The sequence below is a fragment of the Hesperophylax consimilis genome, chromosome 14 (genome assembly GCF_061612785.1).
Source record: "Hesperophylax consimilis isolate HC1 chromosome 14, BYU_Hcon_1.0, whole genome shotgun sequence".
Classification (NCBI taxonomy): Eukaryota; Metazoa; Arthropoda; class Insecta; order Trichoptera; family Limnephilidae; genus Hesperophylax; species Hesperophylax consimilis.
Window position 1 is genome coordinate 3,778,443 of NC_142849.1, and position 22,117 is coordinate 3,800,559.

The 22,117-nt window shown below is 33.3% G+C and overlaps 1 protein-coding gene across 1 annotated transcript; it reads right to left on the reverse strand.

Moving 5' to 3' along the window:
* Nucleotides 1-8,801: 8,801 nt before the first annotated feature.
* Mlc1 (Myosin light chain alkali) lies at nucleotides 8,802-16,122 on the reverse strand. Its single transcript, XM_089639443.1, has 7 exons — nucleotides 15,992-16,122; nucleotides 15,563-15,590; nucleotides 11,488-11,645; nucleotides 11,022-11,172; nucleotides 10,732-10,818; nucleotides 10,004-10,075; nucleotides 8,802-9,307 (listed from the first exon to the last, which is right to left on the reverse strand). The coding sequence occupies exons 1-6, from the start codon at nucleotides 15,992-15,994 to the stop codon at nucleotides 10,050-10,052; spliced, it is 453 nt and encodes a 150-aa protein (XP_089495569.1). The 5' UTR covers nucleotides 15,995-16,122; the 3' UTR covers nucleotides 8,802-9,307; nucleotides 10,004-10,049.
* Between the last annotated feature and the right edge of the window lie 5,995 nt (nucleotides 16,123-22,117).

Below are 22,117 nucleotides of genomic sequence, written 5' to 3' on the forward strand. Positions count from 1 at the left end.
AACATCAAAGTAAATGTCTCTGAAAGATCAAAGAACTACCTTGATAAACTTCTGAGAGATGCATAGAAAATAAGGATATAATTAATTTGTTGCTAATTTACACACATTAAAAGTAGCATTATGTTCTTTTAACGAATTATTAATCAAAATTAATAGGCCGTTATTTCGATGAAAAATTCGTTCATCTTTTCAGACATATATTGTAACGACATTTTAGACGAAAAATAACGTAGGTATCTATTTAATTGCGATGGCATTGAAGAAACATCAGATTAATTGATTTATGTCAGCGCGTTTCTTCACACTCGGGCTATTCGGCTTATTGGGTAAATCTATTAGCAATTCATAACATTTCCAGTGTTGGCATTTGGGTCTGTGAACTAGTCAACGTACGCGTGAACTTTAGACGGCTCAGTCTAATATCAGTCGATGCGGTGTTTTCCGGATACGTTTTTCAAATGGAACGCTTGTTATCGTGATTGATTTTTGGAACATTGCGCCTTGTTGTCGTTACTACTTCTTTTAAAAAAACCTTATAGTGTCAATTATCAGGGCATATCTGAATGAATGCTTACATTTTACGTGAAAAACTGTCACATTTCTAAGCGATTTATGATGTCAGAGCTATTGAATAAAAATTATTTATCTTTTGGTTTTTTTATGTGAAAATCTAAAAGCGTGGGTAAGATCTTGAATATTAAAATAATTTAATTGTTTATTTTTATGCGAATACCGCGCCAGAATTTGAACTGCTCTCAACCGTCTAGAACCAGTGAGACTATGGCATCCTCAATTGAGGTATGTTGTGAGACTGAGTGTAGAGAGGGGAAAGATATGGAAGAGGAAGATGGGGAGAGTACCTGGCTATTCACATCTGGTCACCAGACACGGATTAAGCAATTTCACGGAAAATTTCAATTCTGAACGATTGTCTTTCATCAGGGCGACTTAAAAAGTGTGCAGCAAATGTACTACTATACATAATAATAATAATAAATTTATTTCACATAAAAATCATACAATAAAACATGCGGAAACTTTGACTAGCCAACTAGGAATGGATCCTGTTTTAGGCCAGTCAAATTGACAAGTTTAGTTCATATTATAATTTAGCACTTAATATAAAACAAAACCGGTAAAGTAAATAACAGCCAGATAGTAGTAATAAAAAGACAGATCACCACAGGAGTTGTAAGGTAGAAAAAATTGGAAGGGTAGTTTATAATTTTATAATATAGCTGGATTATTAGAAAATAATCGATAGCATTGATAAATAAAGTACAGATTAATACAGAATTGACAATTGTGCTCAGAGGTGATAAATATGTGTTTTTGTATTGTATGGACTTTAAAAAATTATGTATCAGTGTTTTGACAAAAATATTATTGTTAATTAATTAATTGAAAAAGTGTTAAATTAATTAAATACCATTTACTCGCGCATGCCGGGATATGAACCCGCGACCTACAAATTTCGGAGTCGAGAGCCTTATCCCTCGACTACGGGGGATTTTTTATTATTTAAAAAAACGTATGCTGCACAAGAGTCTCAACATCACCTGATTTAAGGAAATGGTTGGGGAAGGTAAAAGGGAGAGTAAGGTTGGGAAAAAAAATCTAAACTGGGAAGTATCTGGGTATTCTGAGCTGGTCGTAAAACATAGCTAATGTCATTTCAAGCAAAGTTTCTATTCTAAATTATGCTTTATCAAAAATGCAATAATAAATAATTTTCCACTCATTCCTAAAGCATTTTTAATGTAGGCAGTTTAAATAAGATAATTTGTTTTGTTTCAACAGAATTAAATGCTGTTTTGACCTCCGAATATATGATGCATTTTTCTTTAATTTGATTGATTTTGAAATGTTCTTTGAAAATCCGACCACTTCTAATGTGATAGATGCCAAAATGAACGACGCAATTGACCTTTCCTTAGTATTGGAAAACGCCGAAAACACTACGCAACACGTTTACCTGTATTAATTTATCTCACGACCAGATGTTTATATTCAATCTCGTTACTAGAATCCAAACATTATGTGAAAATATGACGTTATTAGAGACTCAACCAATTTCCAATTTAATAGAATTTGGGTTACAAAACATTATTTTAAGAAAAAAAAATGTATTACAACTATTTGTTTGTTTCAGGTAATGATTGGGTCAACAAGTTTCATAAGATATCTCGGACCGCAAATTTTCTGTTGGGCATGTTGGGCACATAGTTAGATCAGCCCGCGTATGTTTGCGCTCACAAAACTCGAAAAGTAGTCGACCGATATCGCTGAAAATTTCAAAGTTTGTTCTTATTAGTGCCAAGACTGTTTTTGTTTTAAGCACTTAAAGCATTATCTCTGCACCGAAATGAGTTACGGAGTCGAATGAATGTCAATGTAATGTACCTAGTTAATAACAGTAACATTGTGGTATACAGTAGTGAATGGTGGAAGTCAGATTCAAAGTGTCCTACAACTTTTAGCACAGAGTATCATTTAATTTTAATTTATGTATACCTACGTATAACATTCGTACATTATCTATGTTAACTATATTTTTATCGCTTTTGCAGTGTATTGTTTATGAATGTACCAATGAGATAATAAGGTAATACAAAAGTGATGCAAAATCACCCCTCGTAAAAGTTACTTTTTAACATTTAAAAATATACTATAACTTATGTATAGAACTACTAAGTACACCTAAAACAACAAAAAATTGTATTCATACTATCTTACCTTTAAATTTCAATAAAACTGCCTACTCATAGCCATACAAAAATAATTTAGTGAAAAATTGTGAAAAGTGAGGCAAAGTAACTCCTGTTTACGGTGTTACTTCGTACACATCGCTGCTTCTCGCCAATATATAACAGAAACAAATCAAATATAGAAATATAATTTTTATACTTATCGTTGGCCCCTCTGATATAAAATGACATCATTAAAAAACGAGCAGAAATGTATTATATACCTTTTTGCGTCAGGGCATTATATTCAAAATTGAACAGAAAAAAAACAACATAAAAACATCCTTTTGTGGAAAACGACTTGAGGTACATACGTCACTGGTGTAATACACAATTAATAATATACTATATTAACAAGAAAGTAATATACCAATATACTATATTAACAAGAAAGCAGAACACATCTTTTACGCAGCGTAGCAGTTAATCACATGATATTTTTTTTACCTGGCCCTTATTTGTTTGCAAGTTCAACCCTGTTTGGTCTCAAAAAGTAAAATTTTAATGCCTGCAAATTATAATTCCAAATTACAATCGAAAGTCATATATTATATGTATTACATTATGAGTTCAAATTACAATAAGAAGTTATATATTACAATGAATTTCAAATGACTAGGAAACGTTTATAAATAGTTTTGTAATTATTTACTCGCCTTATCTTTTGACATAACACCTGGTTTATCGCTTTATGCATACACTGTGCAAATTACAAGGTTTTCGCGGAAAACAACAAGAAATCCTTGGAATGAATACCTTAATAGGCGATAACTTTGGTTAATTAATTATTAAAGAAATAATTTTGATTGCCAAAATAATCAAATAACGCTAGATAAAATATACGTCGATGTTACGATTTTCAGAAGAAATACGCAATACACGAATACACAGAACGAAATATTTGGCGCAGTATCCACTACAAATCTATTTCTACTTATTTGAGGACACAACTAAACATGTTGAAATTTATTGTTAAGTACATTAAAAATCATACGAATGCTACGTATCAGAAAAATATTCTTTAAATTAATTCAATTCCACTTTTTATTTATTTTTATTGATTGACATAAGTTGATTTGACTACCAATTAATAAATAAATAGTTTTAATTATTACCACGACACTGCGACGGACCGTACAACGCGACGCACTATTTTGAACTGAAAACAAATTTGTTTTGGAACTCTATTCCCTATTCAAATTTCCCGTCATGCGCGCTCCGCCCCGGTATGATTTGCGCGCGAAAGCCGACGCGCCCGAGCTCTAGCGGAAACAGTCCGAAGCTTGACGGAGACACCCGAAAGACGGCGGAAAGGTCCGAAGTTTGACGGCGATATGCGATTGACGCGGAAGTCGCACGCTTTTCGCGGCTTTGGCGGGAAATTAGCTGGAAAAATTGAATTTGCAACGAAACGAGGCACTTTAGATTTAAGATATTGCTTAAGTGGGTAAGTTATCTATGAGAAGATGTCATTAGACCTTAGTAACGGGTATCTCAGCATGTTTTTTCGTTCCGATATTGCCATGTTGCCATGAAATGCAAAATCAGATTGGCTACAACCGCAACATATTTTTCCAGAAAGATAGAGCCACTTCCCACGTAACAAATGACTCGTTAGCTGCTCTTCGAGATTTATTTTCTGATAGAGTAATTAGTCGCAGATGAGACATCAACTAGCCACTGAGGAGTCTAGATTTAACGCCTCCTCGTATGGGGATACTATAAAAGTAAAATTTTCCTATTATCACACAACTAATGTTTTTAAGTGAAGAATCACAGACGAAAACAAAGCAATTCCAAGATCAATGCTCCAGCGAGTGATTGAACATTATAGTTCCAGGATAAATGAGTGTGAATAAGCAATGGTGCTCATTTACAAATGATTGTATGTCATGAATAAAAAAATTCAAAAGCTGATCTTTAATTATACAGTAATTTAAACGAGTTTCAACCCATTATTGTGTTTTACAGAAAATATGTGCACTCGTGGAGGAATCGAAAATGAGAAATGACCTCTCATAAAAAAAGGGTTCTCCGAAACCGGTTGATACTTTAAATAATAGGGGTTTTCCAATATGAGGTGTTATTTTGAATAGCCCGCTATTTCAGTAGATGTTACTTTTGAAGCTGTCATTTTTTGACATTTGACAAGTAAAAACTACGCCATTAATAAAAATGTAACGATACACGCTTCAACAACGCATTTAAATTATTAAAAATCACTATTATTAATTATTAGAATTCCATCGAAAAATCATCTTGAGTGATGAGGCCCATTTCCACCTCAGTGGCGTCGTCAACAAGCAAAATTGTCGCATCTGGGGCTCGGAAAACCCAAGAGTTATTGTTGAAAAGCCTCTCTATCCTCAACGTGTGACTGTTTGGTGCGGTTTATGGTCCGGCGGAGTCATTGGACCTTACTTTTTCGAAAATGAGGCTGGAGCAACAGTTACTGTGAATGGATTGCGCTCTATCGGGAGATGATTAATGATTTTTTATGGCCGGAATTGGATGGTATTAATCTGGACAACGTTTAATTTCAACAAGATGGCGCTACGTGCCACACAAGCAACGAAACCATTGATCTTTTACGGGAAAAGTTTCTTTGAATAACAAAATAACACCTCTTATTGGAAAACCCTGTATTATCCAAAACAAATTTATAAAATACATTACCTACAAATTCAACAAAACTTTGAGTGAACATTTGAAACTTTGCAGCGAAGACGAGCAGTAGCTGACTCAATATTTATACACAGAATTTTAAACAATGACATCTCTGTAAATCATGTACTGTTTGTTTTTATAGTATAAAAAATAAAAATAAAAAAAAATATTTGGGACAGTAAAGTTTTTTTCTTACACTTAAGTGCACAACATAATAAATTGTGAATATTCGTCATTTAAGAAACTTGTTTCATTATCATTATGTTTTATGGGTAGGTACCAGCCGTTTCGTTTATGAAGGCATAGATTAAAGAAGAAAACTAGAAGTGCCTTCCATACAAATCTGAATAGAAAAATGTTTCATTTACCCGAATAGCTCTGTCTCACTTGCTCGCCTCACATCGTAGATCTCGATCCAATTTGAATTTCGTAAACACAGTTTTGTATTGGAAATTTAACCCTAGATTGGGGAAATATTTGGATCACGATACACGTCTAGAAGGCATGTCTTGTGTTCTTCTATATTCTATATTTGAAGGCTTGATCAAACGTCTTTTATTACCGATTCGGAGCCTGCAATGAAGCAATACAAAGGACTATCACATAAAAACTGCAGTTTCAACATTTCCTCTATTTTTCCAAAAAATAAATTTCCTCACTTATTCGAATGAGAATTGGACATTGTTCCATTTCTTCTCACCTTTATAAAATTCACATGCTTGACTCCTCAGATTGTACATTCTGTGTTCTAGAAGTGGTAACTTTAGATCACTTCTTTTTTAGTTATCCCTCTTTAAACAAATATCTTCTCTTCTATGAAGCCTTATCTAAAATTGCTTCCTCATCTCATCTCTTCTGAGTGTGAATTTGACTCCAATCTTCCATATAATTTTGAAAATTGCCTATGTTCTACAAAATTAATACATGAATTCAACTTTCCTCTCTCCATTATTTGAAATGATGAGCTAGTACACCTTTATATATATTTTTTTGTGATAACATAAAAAAAACAATCAAAAATAAACATAATTGAATATTTTTTCACATATAGAAGATTTGTTGGTCTCGTAAAATAGTATAATTTTTGCCAGTATCACCGTCAAATTAAATTAAAAATTACATTTCGGTAACTTCCCTACAAAGCAGGATTTCGTTAAGCAGGGTGCCCGACTCTATATTTCAACTTATTTTGAGTGGTTAATATCTATATATTTAAATCCTTTTCACACTCTTCGTAGACTCAATTAATATATAAATACACACATCAAGACACGTCAAGATGCGCCAAGATGAAAAGCTTAAATTAAATGTTTTCACTTTTTAAAATGGTCTGTGCCGTGCAACTTGCAAAAATAAGCCACAACATGGACGCAAATTTCAAATATGGAAAAAAATCACTAGGTACAAAACATCTTAGGCAGGTACCTTATTTTAATGCGTATGAATTTGAAAAGAATTACTTTTATATTTATATTCCGTTTCAGTTTTGAAAATCTACGTAGGTACATACGCACAAGGAAGTTATTATATTGTTTAAAATAACATCAATGCCATCTATTGAGAGAAAATATAAGTAGCATTACGTTTTTAACTTTCGTAGCGGCGAGCTTATTCAGAACACCCACAGGAGGGCCGCAAGCTCAATGCTGGAAAAACCAGTAAATTATTCAAGGTGTCGTTTTTTTTTATTTAATTAAGTTGAATAAAAATATTATACGTCGAGACAATATTTTGAAATGTCAAATATCCTTAGAATACACTCATGAAAAATCAAATTAAATTATTATCTGGTTTCTTAATTAATTAACTCTCGTATTATAATGACAATTATTATAATTATTTTAAGATAATTATTGTATTTATTAATTATAATCTTTGGAAGCTTTTCAACTGTGTATTTATTTTCAAACGACTAAAACATCATAATCTTAAGATAAAACAGCTTGTAAAAAAAAAATCAACCAGTAAAAACAAAGAGTTTTTACTATAATTTAAGATAGATTTTGTGCAGCTGAGAAACAGCCATTACTTAACATATTACGTAATAATAATCACAAAGCCCAACATTATTGGAATACGAAATAAATATAATGTATTGGTCACCATGAAACAGTCAGTTGTCAAGTATGGTGATTAAATGTCAATTAAATGCCATGTATTATATAAACAAATAAGTAATAAGTCTATACATCTTTTTGATAGAGAAGTATTTAGTTTTTTTTTGTTTGACTGAAGATTAAACCTTCCTCCACATGGACTGGAGTCAACCGCGCTAACAACTAAGCCAAATCCCGACTGGATAGGCCGACATTTATTTATCACTATTATATTTATTATTCTCTCTCTAGTTTCTACTTTATATTTAAGTCTATTTAATTCACATGTTTCCACTGGACTTCATACAAAATAACTATGTTTCAGTGGTCACCATGAAACAGACAACCACCTAGTGTGGTGATTTAATATATGATGCATTTATATATATATATGTAATGCTGCTGTAATGTCGTACGATTTCGAATGTATGCGTGATTGCCAGCGGATGATAGAATGCATTGTCATCGACAACGACTATATCTGCTAAGTTTCAGCTCAATCGGATGTCGGGAAGAGGATGATTTCTGTTTCCAAGATTTACATACATTCATTTCCGAAAACGAAAGTGAAATTCAATTAGGCAAATATATACATCTACGGTAGCTCGACACACCTGCACCCATGCCACCCATCACAGTACACGGGTCCTGACAATAGAATCTTTTTTGAAAAAGTGACCCGATCAATTAGTGATTCGTGAGTCGGATGATGGAATGATCGGATATTCCACGATCGACCCAGGGGACTACCTTGAACGTTGTTGATCTTTTTTTTTGTCATCAATGATTTTTCTTACTTTTCTTCCTTCATTTTCTCAGAATATGACGTAATACAGTGGAACTATCACTGTTTAATACTTTTAAATATCTGTTTAATCTTAAACACATTTCCTACATCACCTTCCACGGATATATGATTATAAAATGACGTTATCATATAATATTTGCTAATGAAGCAAATAACGCACAGAGAAAATGGGTCAGAGTTTTTTTTTTTAAAACTCTGACCCAGTAGAAGTCAACCCATAAGAAAATTTCTTCCAATGAAACCAGTCTAAAATACATATTGTGGTCGAATTGCAGTCAATTCTTGTAAATGGGTCATTGCCTAGTAAGACCTATCCAAAGCTTTATTTTATTTTTGGTTTGTAATAAATGCGCTAATTTTTGCATTTTTTCAAATGAAAATCCCTTACCAACTAAAGTTGATGTGATTTTGGGAAGTAATTTGAAATCATGAAAGCATTTTCAGGAATGTATATTTCTATAGCCTGCTTTTATTGAAACATCATTGTAGGAAAGATTTATTTATAAAATAAGATTTTTTATTTTTTTTTCTTGACAAAATTAAACAATAAATTAACAAAAAAATTAAATAGTTCTCTGATGGTATTGAGACATAGCGATAATATGATACAATTAATTACATTATAAATAAATAACAAGTGAATGTTATACAGACATTAAATTTATATAACTATTATTATGTACACAAAGTTGTTCCAACGGGTGTAAAGTTATTCCGGATAAAAAAGTTATAAAACTGATGAAATGACGTGAAAGTTCGTTGACTTGAAATAGAGAACATGAAGGGGCCCCTGGGTGTTGTTGTGCCTGTGTCCGCTGGCACCAGATGGCGGTAGTCTCTGCAAGATGGCGGCTGCTGTCAGCTGACAGCTGACGTTTGACGTGTGATGGTGGAGGGTCGGAGTTATTTGAATGAGTCGACCCCCTGCAGTGTCGTTGGTTCGTCTCCCTCTTGCCACCCCCAGCCGTTAGTCATCTTCCGGAGGAATGCTAAATTCACACAAAATTACAATTACTTCAAATGTCTCGGCGATGTTTCACATATTACGACACGCATGCACAACTAAAGCGGTATCCACGTAGCAGGATATTCGTTTGTTAAAATATTTCGTCCTGATAATATTATTAGAATTCTTTGTAATGAAGTTCAATAAAGAATAAAAATACATTATAATATTATTCTGTAAAAGAAAAAAGCAAAATTTTGATTAGTGCCATATTTATTGTAAAACTTTGATTATTTTTTAATGAAAAATATAACGCCCAAGATTCGTAGTTTATACGTCTGTAATGAGTGAACACTTTGTTAAGTGTCTAAGTTCAAGTCAGTTACGATATTTATGTATCGTACCAATCAGAAGTTGTTATTTTAATTATTGATTGTAGAAATACAAAACATTAAGATTCAATTCATATTTCAATTCATTGGCGGTTCGCCTGGGTCGTTGCACCGAGCAATTTGCCTTCCCATGTTCATAATAATATGAAGAATCTTGTTGTTTCATCTTTCAGCCACCAGAACTCAATTAAAAGAAAAGCAATTATTATTTTGAAGAAGCAGACAAATCGAGATTCCAGATCTTGAAGAAACTGTGAAAGATGAAAGAAGAAGAAGTAATGCGAAACAAACAACACAACCACACAGTTGTCAAAAGACGGTTGCTCCAACCGGTCTCAAATACTTACGATCTTATGAACTAACTGCATGGCGATATCCTTGGTGATGAAGGACTTAAACCATGGCCTTCTTGAGGAAAGCTGAAAGTAGAAATGGGCACAAACGTGCAAAAGGTAAGGTCGGGTTATGGATTATGCAGTCAATGGGAAAGGTTAAAATACTACCAGGGCAGCATTTCAGGTCATTTACATTGGATATCAGTTACATGAGGCAGATACATTCTACACGGACTCTATTTTCATTTAAACAAGGCAAAACAATGCACTATAAGGTTTTGGTTCAAGGTATACAAGGTTACAGGGTGATCAAAATTATAAATTTCTGCTACATAAAATCTATAATAGCCAGGATACGCAGAGATCATACAGTCCTCTATTGGACTGTGTTTAACTTTAGATTATTTTGTTTTATTCGTGCAGCCAAATTAATACTTATTACGTTTACTATTTTTATAATTGTTTTTATATTTAATTAATTGCAGCTTTTCTTATTTATTATATTATCGGCTATTTAGTTGGTCATTCCAGTTATTGATTTAATTCTTGTATTGGCGAGGCCATCGATATCTTACATTATAATATTATATACAGAATGAATCCCAAAAGAGATCAAATGTGGAGAATTGCTCGTGCATAACTAAGGGGTTATTTATTTCCAGAGACACGAAAGGTAATGGACACAGGGTACACCTGAAAGAGCGATTTTTAGGAGTATTTGCTTGTAATAAGATACATACGCGCATATTGGATCATGCCTTCATCATCTTCGGGATCCAAGCAGTCTTTGCAGACCTCATCGACTTGTGCGTCGTTAAGTTGTTCACCTTGAAAGAAATAAAAAACATGAATTTCTGCGCCTTTTAAAGTTATACAAGCTATAAATATTTTTTTTCTCGGGAATTTTATTTTTGTATTAGCGGGGAAGGGGAGACAATAGTCCCCTTGAAGGGGATTGGACCCTCGGCAGCTAGATGTAGATATTGCCAAGTGTGGTAAATGAAAGTAAATATAGAGAGTTAATGCTCACCAAGGGACAGAAGGGTGTGGGTCAGCTCAGCTCCGAGCATGGTTCCATCCTCATTCTTGTCGTACAGTTTCAAGCACTCGAGGAAGTCCTCGTAGCATCCCTGGTCCTTGTCTTTCTTGATCTGGCTGAAGATGGGGAGGAATTCTTCCACCTGTACAAAAACGAAAATATTGATTAAAAAAAAAAAATCTCATTTTATTGTCAGTCAAAATGGCATTAACCTTAGCTTTGGAAATCGCGCAAAGCGATGAAGTTACATTTTCATGAATAATACTATAAAAAAGGTGTTTTTCTTTAGAAATTCATCCACCATGGTTTGTAAAATAAAGACAATCTAAATTTTTCATACGAAATAATGTATCATCGTTTAATACATTCAATTCTTCTCCAGTACCAACAACGTTATCTTCCAGTTATCAAACATTATCTAGTCTAGCATTTAACAAAAAATTCAATCGTTTCTTACCTTCATCTTCTTCTCTCCCTTCTTCTTGGTGCCTCCCACCTTCTCGATGGTAGCGAGGGTGGGGTTGGTGTTCAGCGCGCGGAGCACATCTCCGAGGTTGACCATGTCGACCTCACCCACTCCCTCGAAGTCGAAGATGGAGAAAGCGAAAGACGCCTCTGGAGAAAGCAAGAAACAGATTATTATGGCTTTCCCCAAATAGTGCATTGAATGATTTTCCTGTCAACCGAACTGAAGAAAGGACGTTTTTTGAAACTGACTGGTTTTACTTTCTGGCTTCAAATTGAATAAATATGGAGTCTTGTCTTTTCCGAGAATCCCCTCGTCCAGGAATATGATATATCATAGATGGTGAGTTTCCCTCAATCCACCAAATATATTTTCTAAATGTACACGTATAGGCAATTCCTTTTTTGTGTTACTATTTTATTTATTCATTTATTTACGGTAAAAGTACCTTGATGTACACAATAAAACATATATTTTTTCAAAAAAGGATAACAAAACAATTATACAATTATAACTCAACAATAAGGCTATAGGTAAAAAAATGTTAACAAACAACTATTTTTTTTTAAATATATGAAATGCTTTTTTGCAAGTTCTTTCGGCTGCTACTTCTACATATTGGCTACCTAAGCTGTTTATGCGTGGTATAAGGGAGTTTATAAACGAATTAAGATTGACATTATTGTTGCAGTGAAAAATATTTTTAGTTCGGCATCCGTGGTCGAGATTCTCGACTAGCAAGCCAAAGGTCGCGGGATCAAACCCCGACTAGCGCAAGTAAATTTTATTAATTTGTCTTATTCCACAATTTATTAATTAAAAATAATATAAAGTATACTTGTGACACGTTCCAAAGTGGAAGATACTCTATATAATTAAAGACTACCCCCAAATCCTTTATTTCATTTACTAAAAGGGGTTGAGTATCATTGTGAATATTGCTATATGGTCGGGTTTTTGATTTTCTAAAATCTAACAGTTTGATATTTACTTAAATTTTTTGTGTCACCGTGTTATTTTTATGTAATTTCTTTCTTTTTTATTATTCTCTGTTGTATTATTTTTCTTTATTTAATTAATCCAAGTTATGATATCGATAAAGTCCACCGTTCGAAAATTTTCCCTAGACAACAGATAGAGTTTTGCTTTAAAGTTTGAGAATAGTGATGATCCGTAGTGATTCATCATAGTCGATATTTAGTGACTTCGAAGGCAGCATAATATAAAACTTGTAAAAAGTCAGTGGTTCCCAACAATTACGTAACATCAATGTTGTTGGTAATGACATGTATTGGGTGTTGGTGTACAACATGTCCTTGTGGCGGATTACTAAATACCGGATTCTATTTATCCGAACCAGGAATTTTGGGAACTTGCCAGACAACACGTAACTATAGAGAATTAATTGTGAACGCACACTATTTGAATTCCCGATAATCGACTTGGGAACAAAGATTGATGTAATAATTGTAAAACGTCAAATATTTACGAGCCTCCAATAATATCACTTTATCGTGTCACGTGTCCAAGATAAATTTCTTGTACGAATATTATGGGAATGCTGTTGAAGTGTTATTGTTCAGAGTTTTCTAGATATTTGGGTCAGAAATAAGCCGAGTTTCTTTTTCCGAAACATTCGAGTAGTATCATAATCAGGGCTGATGTAAGGGATTTTTTTTTAAATTTACGAATCTATGTGGGAAACCTATAGAAAGTAAATAAAACAAAAACCGTAAACAAAAATATTCATTGAATTTTCATTGATTATTCTTTCATCATTCATAATATAATAATGTGATTCTTGATTGTTCTGTTGGTGAAAGTGAAATTTGTGAAAGTTTTATCGTTTTACAGTAAATTGTATTGACATCAGAAAGCTGAAAGTAATCAGCAATTGCGAAGTAAAAATTGATATTATTACGTGCGAGGAAATTTTTTTCGCACCATGCAAAATGGTTTTTACATATTTGAAATAGATTCTAAAAATCATTGACCCAGATTTGATTTTAAAAAGTAAAATTATAAATACGTATTCTTTATAATAATTATAATTAAGTTTACCTTGTCTTAGTTATCGTTTTTGTGTTAATTTTTTTAATCTTTTATTTTATTTTTTCTTTTTATATGGCTTTATGAAGATTCTCCCAATCACATTTATTTCTATACGAACTAGCTATTTGGCTTTTCCGAGTCACTGATAAATAAACTGACGGGAAGATAATGAGAGATGGTTTAATTTTCGTTTCCAATGCCTTAAATGAGATTTTCCATAATTTCTGATTTACCACAAGCTTTCCTCGTTTATAAGTTTGCTGACAAAATGTTAAGGTATTTAGTTTGTCTCTAGGGTAAAATCATGGAAAAGCGGAGGAAAAAGGTCAATCCAATATAAATACTGTTGACTGAAATTTACTTATTGCTTAACCTAACTAAACCAAAAAAAAACCACCATAAAAAGTAATAACTGATCAGGAAATAGTCGTAAACAAGTGGTGGCATTTACCGGAAATCCTGTAAGTTATGTCTCATTGTTGCTCAGTCGGAGAAATTCGCAATGGCTTCAATAATGCTGTTGACATTTATCACCACGTTGTGTCCGGTAAAAAATAGGATGGGCGGAAAACTATAAAAGCTTGCTTTCTATATTTAACGTCGCGGCGCCCCTCCCCTCTCCCCCTTCCTACCGGCGCCTTCCCTTCCCCTTCGACTCCCCGGTCGCCACACCCGCCTCTCCCCGCGGCGGCCATCTCACCTTATAAGACCGTGGGCTAAACTTAGATCCGAGGGTTCGATTCCCGCCTCGCTTCTTCCACACTGAGTCAGGTGACTGAGGTTATCAAATACGCAAATCCTGAATAGGAAACATTGTATTGGGTGGCGTAACATTTGACACAATATGACAATAAAGATTTTATCGTGCTGCAAACAAGGAACTGTATGATTCCTCACATGTCAACATTGTTTTTTTACAGGAAGATATTTCAAATCAACAAAAAAGTATTTAATATCAATGGATAGCTCATATTTCATGAATCAGCTAAAATTCTAAGTAAGTTCTGGCATCATAGAATTTGCAGAGCTTTTTCTGTATGTAGTTTCTAGGTCAATGTAGCTTTTCAGCTAACAATGTCATTTTCATTATTTCGTGTTTCGAGTTTGAAATATTCATTTTTTCATGAAATGAGAGAAGATAAAAATAATTCAATATTTTTCTGCTGAAAAGCAAGCTTCATTCGAATGATTCTTATTCGAAAAAATAATATGGTTAAAAAACTTTTTAAACAGCTTGCGAAATGTGTATGAAAATAAACAACGCATTTAAAAATAACAATTAATTTAAGTTTTCACAACTCAAAATTTTACAACTCAAAAGTGTGATATTTTTATACTCTCAAAATGTAATATCTATAAGTATTACTCAAACGCTTACACAAAAAATATGTATTTATTAAAATAGTTTATGTTTTGGAATGTATAATGAGGCAGCCTAATGGATGGGTTATTTAATCGTTAAGTAATAGTAGTAAATAGCAAATTAATATTTCGTTAAAGAAAATTATATTTTCAACTTCATTCGGTTCAAAAAATTTGTATCAATCTTAATTTGAGTGGATCACAGCTCTAAAATGCATTTACCTAATTGACCCAAACTTTAAAAATGCCTATTAGAATATTATTATTAAAGTATAATGTCGCTTTTCAACTGTCTGTCCATTGAAACAATACCCAAGAACGCCCTTAAAGGGTGAACGCTATATGCATTAATTAAAATTTAAAAAAAAAACAGCTTAAGTAAATATATAGAAAAAACGAGCAGAATATCTGCAATTTCGGACATGTCTGATTTCACTGCTGTTAAGCAAACGCCACCTTTTATGCATTGAAAAACAAATTGTTTTGAATTTAATTTTGAGAGAAAGATTGTGGCTTTTCATAACTAAACACTTGATAGTAAAAGAAAACGCGCACAAAACAAGCAGTTTTCACAGATAACTTGAGTAACCAAAAAAACATTTCACTTGAACTAAATCAACACTGTAAATACGAAATTAAAGGTTTCACTTACTTTCCACATCCTTTGCGCTTAAATCGGCCTGAAAACAAGAAAAAACTTCCGTTAGATTTGTGACATGGAGTCTTTAGGTGGTGGGTGGGTGATAAGGTGTTGGTTGGTTGGGTGGTGTACTGGTGTATCGACAGTAACATAACACGATGGCGGTACCAGGGGTGCAAGAGCTGGTGGAAGCAGTGGAACAGCGCTGAAGCAGTCCACTGGAAAGCAGTCTACACACTATCATCACACTAACAACGGGGGTGTCGAATTACAATCAGGGCTCGCTTGAGCTTGCTTTTCCAATAACGAAACGCGGACACAAATGCCGGCTCGACCACCGAACAACACTCGCTTTGAACCCGCTTAATTTGATTGAAACTCGACACATTATGAAGCTTGCTATGCCTGGGTGCCATGTTGGTAAAGGTGATGGGAACTCACCATGGCTTGCGGACTATCCCTCTTCTAGTTCACTCAGAGAAACACAAACTACAAGTGGGGCCCCGACAACTACCGCCGCCGAGTTTTATCCGGGTTAGATGGCGCTGGGGTCTGGATATTTGAGAATTGGCCCAGGAATCTGCTTGGCTTCTATTTTCGTCGGTATGGATCTCTCGCTCAGCCTCTCCTTTTCTGCCGGCGGGGAAGCGAGACGATTATAGTTTCATACGTCTGTTCGCGGTTCGATCGGACGTCGCGGAAAACGTGCGATTGTTTCAAAAGTAACACTACTTTTATGCTAAGCTATTTCAAACTGATCATCGGCAGGAGCTTCGCTAAAATAACTAAGGTTTAGGTACAGAATGGAGAGGCCAACTGTGAACCAGGTTGTAGCTGCTCTCTGGAACTAAATCTCTGCTCTGAGAAAATTTAGTGCAAGGACAATTCTTCATTTTCTTCGTCCACCTTGTTCACGAACTGCTGCAATTTTAAAATGCGTGAAAATTTTAACTCCGCTGAAATGTTTGCATCATGTTTAAGTTCATTTGTCTCTGTTTTTATGTGAACCTTAAACCACACATATCCACCCTTGTTAAAGAGCTCCGGCAAAAAATCTCACTGTGTACGTTACCTCTCTAGTTAAACTTATTATTGATGAATTCTAACTTCGTAAAACGAAGCTTTGACGTTGGTGTACATTTCCCACAAAGATTTGTTACAACTCTGTTTATAATGAAGAGAGAAATTTTCCCAAGCAACCATTTGTGCGATTTGTTATTAAATAGACGTCCATGAGGTTTCTATATATACAATACATTACAAATCGGAAGATTCCTTTAAAAAATTGAGTAAAATAATACTTAAATAGAACGAAAACATTGCAACTAGGAAGAAAAATTACAAAGTAGGTTGAAGTTTAGAGTAATAAGTACGCACGCGTTATAATTAAGATATGTTTATTAATACTTGGAAAAGTGTTGAGACAGAGTATAATTTAAAATGTTTTAAAACTTTTTTGGGGTTTATAACTGACTGTTTGTGTATACCACAAATATAATATTTTAATCAAAGAGAGGAACATTCTTGAGAGGAACACAAGGAAAACATCAAAGTTTTGGTGTTCACAGTTCTTCATGCAGCTCAGACTCTGAGGAGTGAAGAAATCTGGTTGTTCCGGGCAATCGACGACGAATCATAATCCTCATAAAAAATATGTTTGCCGAATCATCAAAAATTTCTAACTGCGAGCTCCGGTTTCGTGTCATTTATTTCGTTTTTTAGTATTAGAATTTCTTGGATAAAATAAAAGAAAAATAACCAAATATAAGTTTAACTATATAAGCTTAACCTCATATACGTTATAATCTCTCTAGCTTGTTTCTGAAAGTGAAAAAGTCAGTTTCTCAAATTTCAAGAGGCATAGTTGAATTCGCTCTTTTTGACAAGTTTTAACTTTAAGAAAAGAGACTTTCTAGTGTAATTTTAAATTGTAGTTTCCACAAAAAATAGAAACATCTTGTAAACGAAAAGTTCTTGAAATTGGAAGATAAATCAAAATCAATAAGTTGGCTATCGGTTGTGTAGGGTTTGAAACGTTTATTAGTAAAGCTTAAAATCTTTCATTATATTTTTTATACTTTATACAAAAATACTATAATATATCGGATGCTACACATTTTTTATACATTCATGTTATTAAATATATTTATATCTTCTTGTAAAATTTCTCACAATCATATTAGTATTTTATTACCTTTCTAAACCATGAAAGACAGAGTTAAATATTTTTGTATGTATGAAGAATAAAAGCAGCTCTTATGTGTAATGTTTTTTTATAATTTTTCTTTTGACTTCTGTTGTTTATAAACTTAAAATAAAGAAAATAATTTCACACAAAATCCACTAAATTGTTTGAGAAAAACCAAGGCGCACAACTCATGCTGCTAGTAGGCGGTAGTGTAGCAGGTTTTCATCAAAGTGTATGGTATACGTCATAATTTTAAGGTATTATTAATATTATCGGGTATTTGGTATGATTAAATAAAAATATTCTGAAAGTAATGTCCGGTATACGTCCATACGAAAACTATCTTATGATAGTTATGTAGAGAAAGTAATGTCTTATCCATAGGATAGATATGTAGATAAAGTCCTATCTATAGGATAGTTATGTAGATAGTAGTTAGTAAGTATTAACCACACAATTAGATATACGAGTTCAATTTTATATCGATGCAGATTGAGGAATGAGTTCATTCCAACCATAATGTAATGTTGTGAAATTTCCTCAATACGAACAGTATGCAGTGTTAGTCAGCTATAAGAAAATCAGAAAGAATAGTTCCCAAGGTATTTCTTTGTTTCTAAATAGAGTCTTTCTTTGTTACTAAATAGAGGTAACTCTACTTATATTATGAGAAAAGTGAGTATTACTAATTTATTAAGAGTCTCTTCAAATTATTGGTTATCCGGTTATTTTACTAAGCAAAACCGGTCGGTCCTAATAAATTTTATTTCATTAATATGTCAAATTAAAAATTGAGTGCTTTCTACCAAAATATTATTTAAATGGATTAATTCGTGAAACAACAAAAAAATAATTAACAAAAATTAAAATACTTGCGCACGCGGGGATGTGAACCCGCGACGTTCGACCGCGACCTTCGAATTTGTAGTCGAGAACCTTACCCCTCGATCACGGAGGCTGTCAAATCTTTAAATATGATATGATATAATATATATTGGACTAGTATTACGTAATTGTATGTGTCAGACAGCCCTTGTCAGCTATCAGCGTCGGTTCCATCATGAGCTATGAAGTTCGAATAAAATAAGACGAAGCCCCATATTACGTTATTATTTTTAATTTTCAGAAGTTCAATAAGAAAACAGGTTTCGAAAAAATAGTGCAAAAAATATAATTAGATGTTTATGTAATATTATTTTGTTTATTCCGTTTTTTTATGTTTCAATAACTTCCACCGTTGTAGAGCCCAGATCCATGAAAAATCACGGGATAGTCTGAATTATTAACAAATCAGTTCTAATTAAAATAATTTTGTGTTAAAATGTTTTTTTCGGGTAGGTACTTTATCGGTTGTCTGAATTCTTCATAGAATAAGCTCCAATTTTTATATTACTCTTAAATTCAAAGCAAATTTGAATTCATTAAACCAGAGCTATGCTGGACGCACAGACAACCGAAATTGGTATTTTTGATAACTTTGTATGAAATTGATATTTGCAATAATTCGTATCAGCATCAAAATCGGGTAGCATCTAAAACTAGCGACATATACATTATATGCCTAGAGGTATTTGTGCCAAGGTATATAATTATTGATAATTTAATAACGCAGTTGGCAAATATTAAAGAATGCCCTCAAATTAGTGCCAACATGAAAATAATTAGTTTTGATTCTACAATATTGCACCTACAATAGTAACCCAGTCAATAAGGCATTGACGTCCAAATTATATTTGTTCCGCTTGGTAATGCCAGGATTTCCTTGGAACGTCCCCAACTTCTACTACCAACCTCGTTCATCTCGCTTTATTTTCCTGACGTCTAGGCGCAGACACATTGAACTTCAGAGAATGCCATAATATTATAGCATTTGAAGAATAAAAACAACACTTTGTTTTACTAAATTTTTTTTCTCTGCTCAATTGTGTGCCAATATGTTTGAGAACTGTATTAACCGTTCAGAGGGAACTGTGCAAATATGGCACCTCCAATTGACATGGGAACAATGCACATATGGCACCTCCAATTGATATGGGAATTATGCAAATATGGCACCTCCAATTAACATGGGAACTATGCACATATGGCACCTCCAATTGACATGGGAACTATGTAAATATGGCACCTCCAATTTACATGGGAAATATGCAAATATGGCACCTCCAATTTACATGGGAACTATGCAAATATGGCACCTCCAATTGACATGGGAACTATGCAAATATAGCACCTTCAATTGACATGGGAACTATGCATATATGGCTCCAATCGACATGGTAACTATGCAAATATGGCACCTAAAATTGACATGGGAACTATGCACACATGGCACCTCCAATTAACATGGGAACTATGCAAATGTTGCAGCTCCAATTGTACCTACTGCGATTGAAATAAATTGTGAAGGGGAAGAAACTAGCTATTCAGATATAACTACACATAATTAAAGCCAAGTTACGTTTCGAATCAAGGCTTGAGATAATAAAATGAAAATTGTGTAATAATAATAATAATTGGATGACTTGTATAGCGCCGTTTTTGTGCAAAATCACCTCAAGGGCAGTATATCTGTATCTATTGTTTAATTACGTTTGTTTTTTGGACTATCGTGATCCAGTAGCTAAGAGCATCATTGTGAACTATTTTCATGTTACATACACACGGAGAAAAATTAGTATTGCCAATTTATTAAGAATCTCTTCAAATAATTAGTAATCCGGTTAAAAACGGATTGCAGGCCCTTAACGAATGACTGAATAGGTTTCATGGTAAACTTTTAGTAAAATACGAATATCTTATCACGGTTTCAGAACATGTGTTCATAAAAATTCTAAAATGCAAATGCAGGGGGACGAATATGTGATATATTAAGAATTTACTAATTTTATTTCAGTTTTGTCAAGCAACTAGCCTACAATGATATAAAAACAGAACTTGAATAAGTCTTTCACAGAACCCGAAAATGAACGTTGAAATTTGATGATTTGTTCAAATTCTCCGAAACAACCCGTCCTAAGAGTTTATCAGGAAACATCACCAATATAAATATAGGTTACGTGGGTTTGATTTAAATGTTAGTTTCTTTCATCGGTTTTAGTGATTTTATATCACTTTTTAAAGGTGTGCTATATATGTATATCTATAACAAATAATCCACCGATAGAACCAATGTTTTTTTATGAATCTCTCATCGTTGGCCTGGACATTATTTGAAACGACACACATTAAGATAAAGGGGGTTGATATTTGATCCCATCAAACAGAGCCACACCCCGTTCCGTGTGACGGTAACACATTACAGAGCAGCTGACAGCCGTGGTAGTAGACAGTGGGGAGAAGGGAGTTCCTGGTCGCCCGGTACTACTTAAGCTAATGGCCGGACGAGGCAAAGTTATTTCAATCGCACTGTGCAACTGTACACATTGTGTATTTAAGATGTAGTTAAACTAATGAACATTGGAAAGGTTTTGTTTTAGATAAGTCACACTTTTATTAATATCTCGTGCAACATTGTTGTGAGACACGAATAATGCTTTGAACATTCCTTCATTTTATTGAGGACAAAAATAAATACAGAAATCTTAACCCTTTAGACATTTGGCATATTGGCCGATACATTTTTAAAATATGCTGTCAGAAAGTCAGAGAATTTGTGTGTATTTCCGCTTTTCAATAAAGTCAAAAATAAATGGGATATTTCTGTAGGTTTTGTTATTTTGTTTTATTATAGCAACTATTTAAACATTGTGCATACAAAATATTATATTAAATAAATGTATAATAAATTGTATTTCTCAGTCTTCCTCACTAGGGTGACCTGTGCTGAGGCGGACTTAAGTTATTAATTTCTTTTTTATTAGTTTTCTATGTTGTTTTTAATGTTTTTTTTTGAGTTTTTCATTAATCTCTTTCAGTCATATTTTTATTCTAGATATGTAATCTTTAAAAAAAAATATTCGCTTTATATCCGGGGGAAGGATGTTGTGGAATTTCGTAGCAAAATAAATTTAAAAAAATTGTCCGAATGTGGTTTTATGACCTGGAATATTTTTTTATGTCATTGTGATTTGACCTTGTTTGATTATTACGCGGTATATTGTAGAGGTATCCGAAAACTATTAACCGTTTTTGGAAGGTGATGAAATACGCCTTCAAATTTATTATTGAAAAAAAACATATGATTGGCTATTAAAATTTTGAAATAAAACATAAGAAGTTTTAAAAATGGACCAATTTACGTTTTTTCGTCTAAAGACAGAACTAAAATTACTGATAACGAAAAAAAACATATTATTAGAAAAAAATATTATAAACTTTACTGCCACCTCATATATTCAAATAATTAATTAAAAATTCACAAAGTTTCATATATTTTTTTA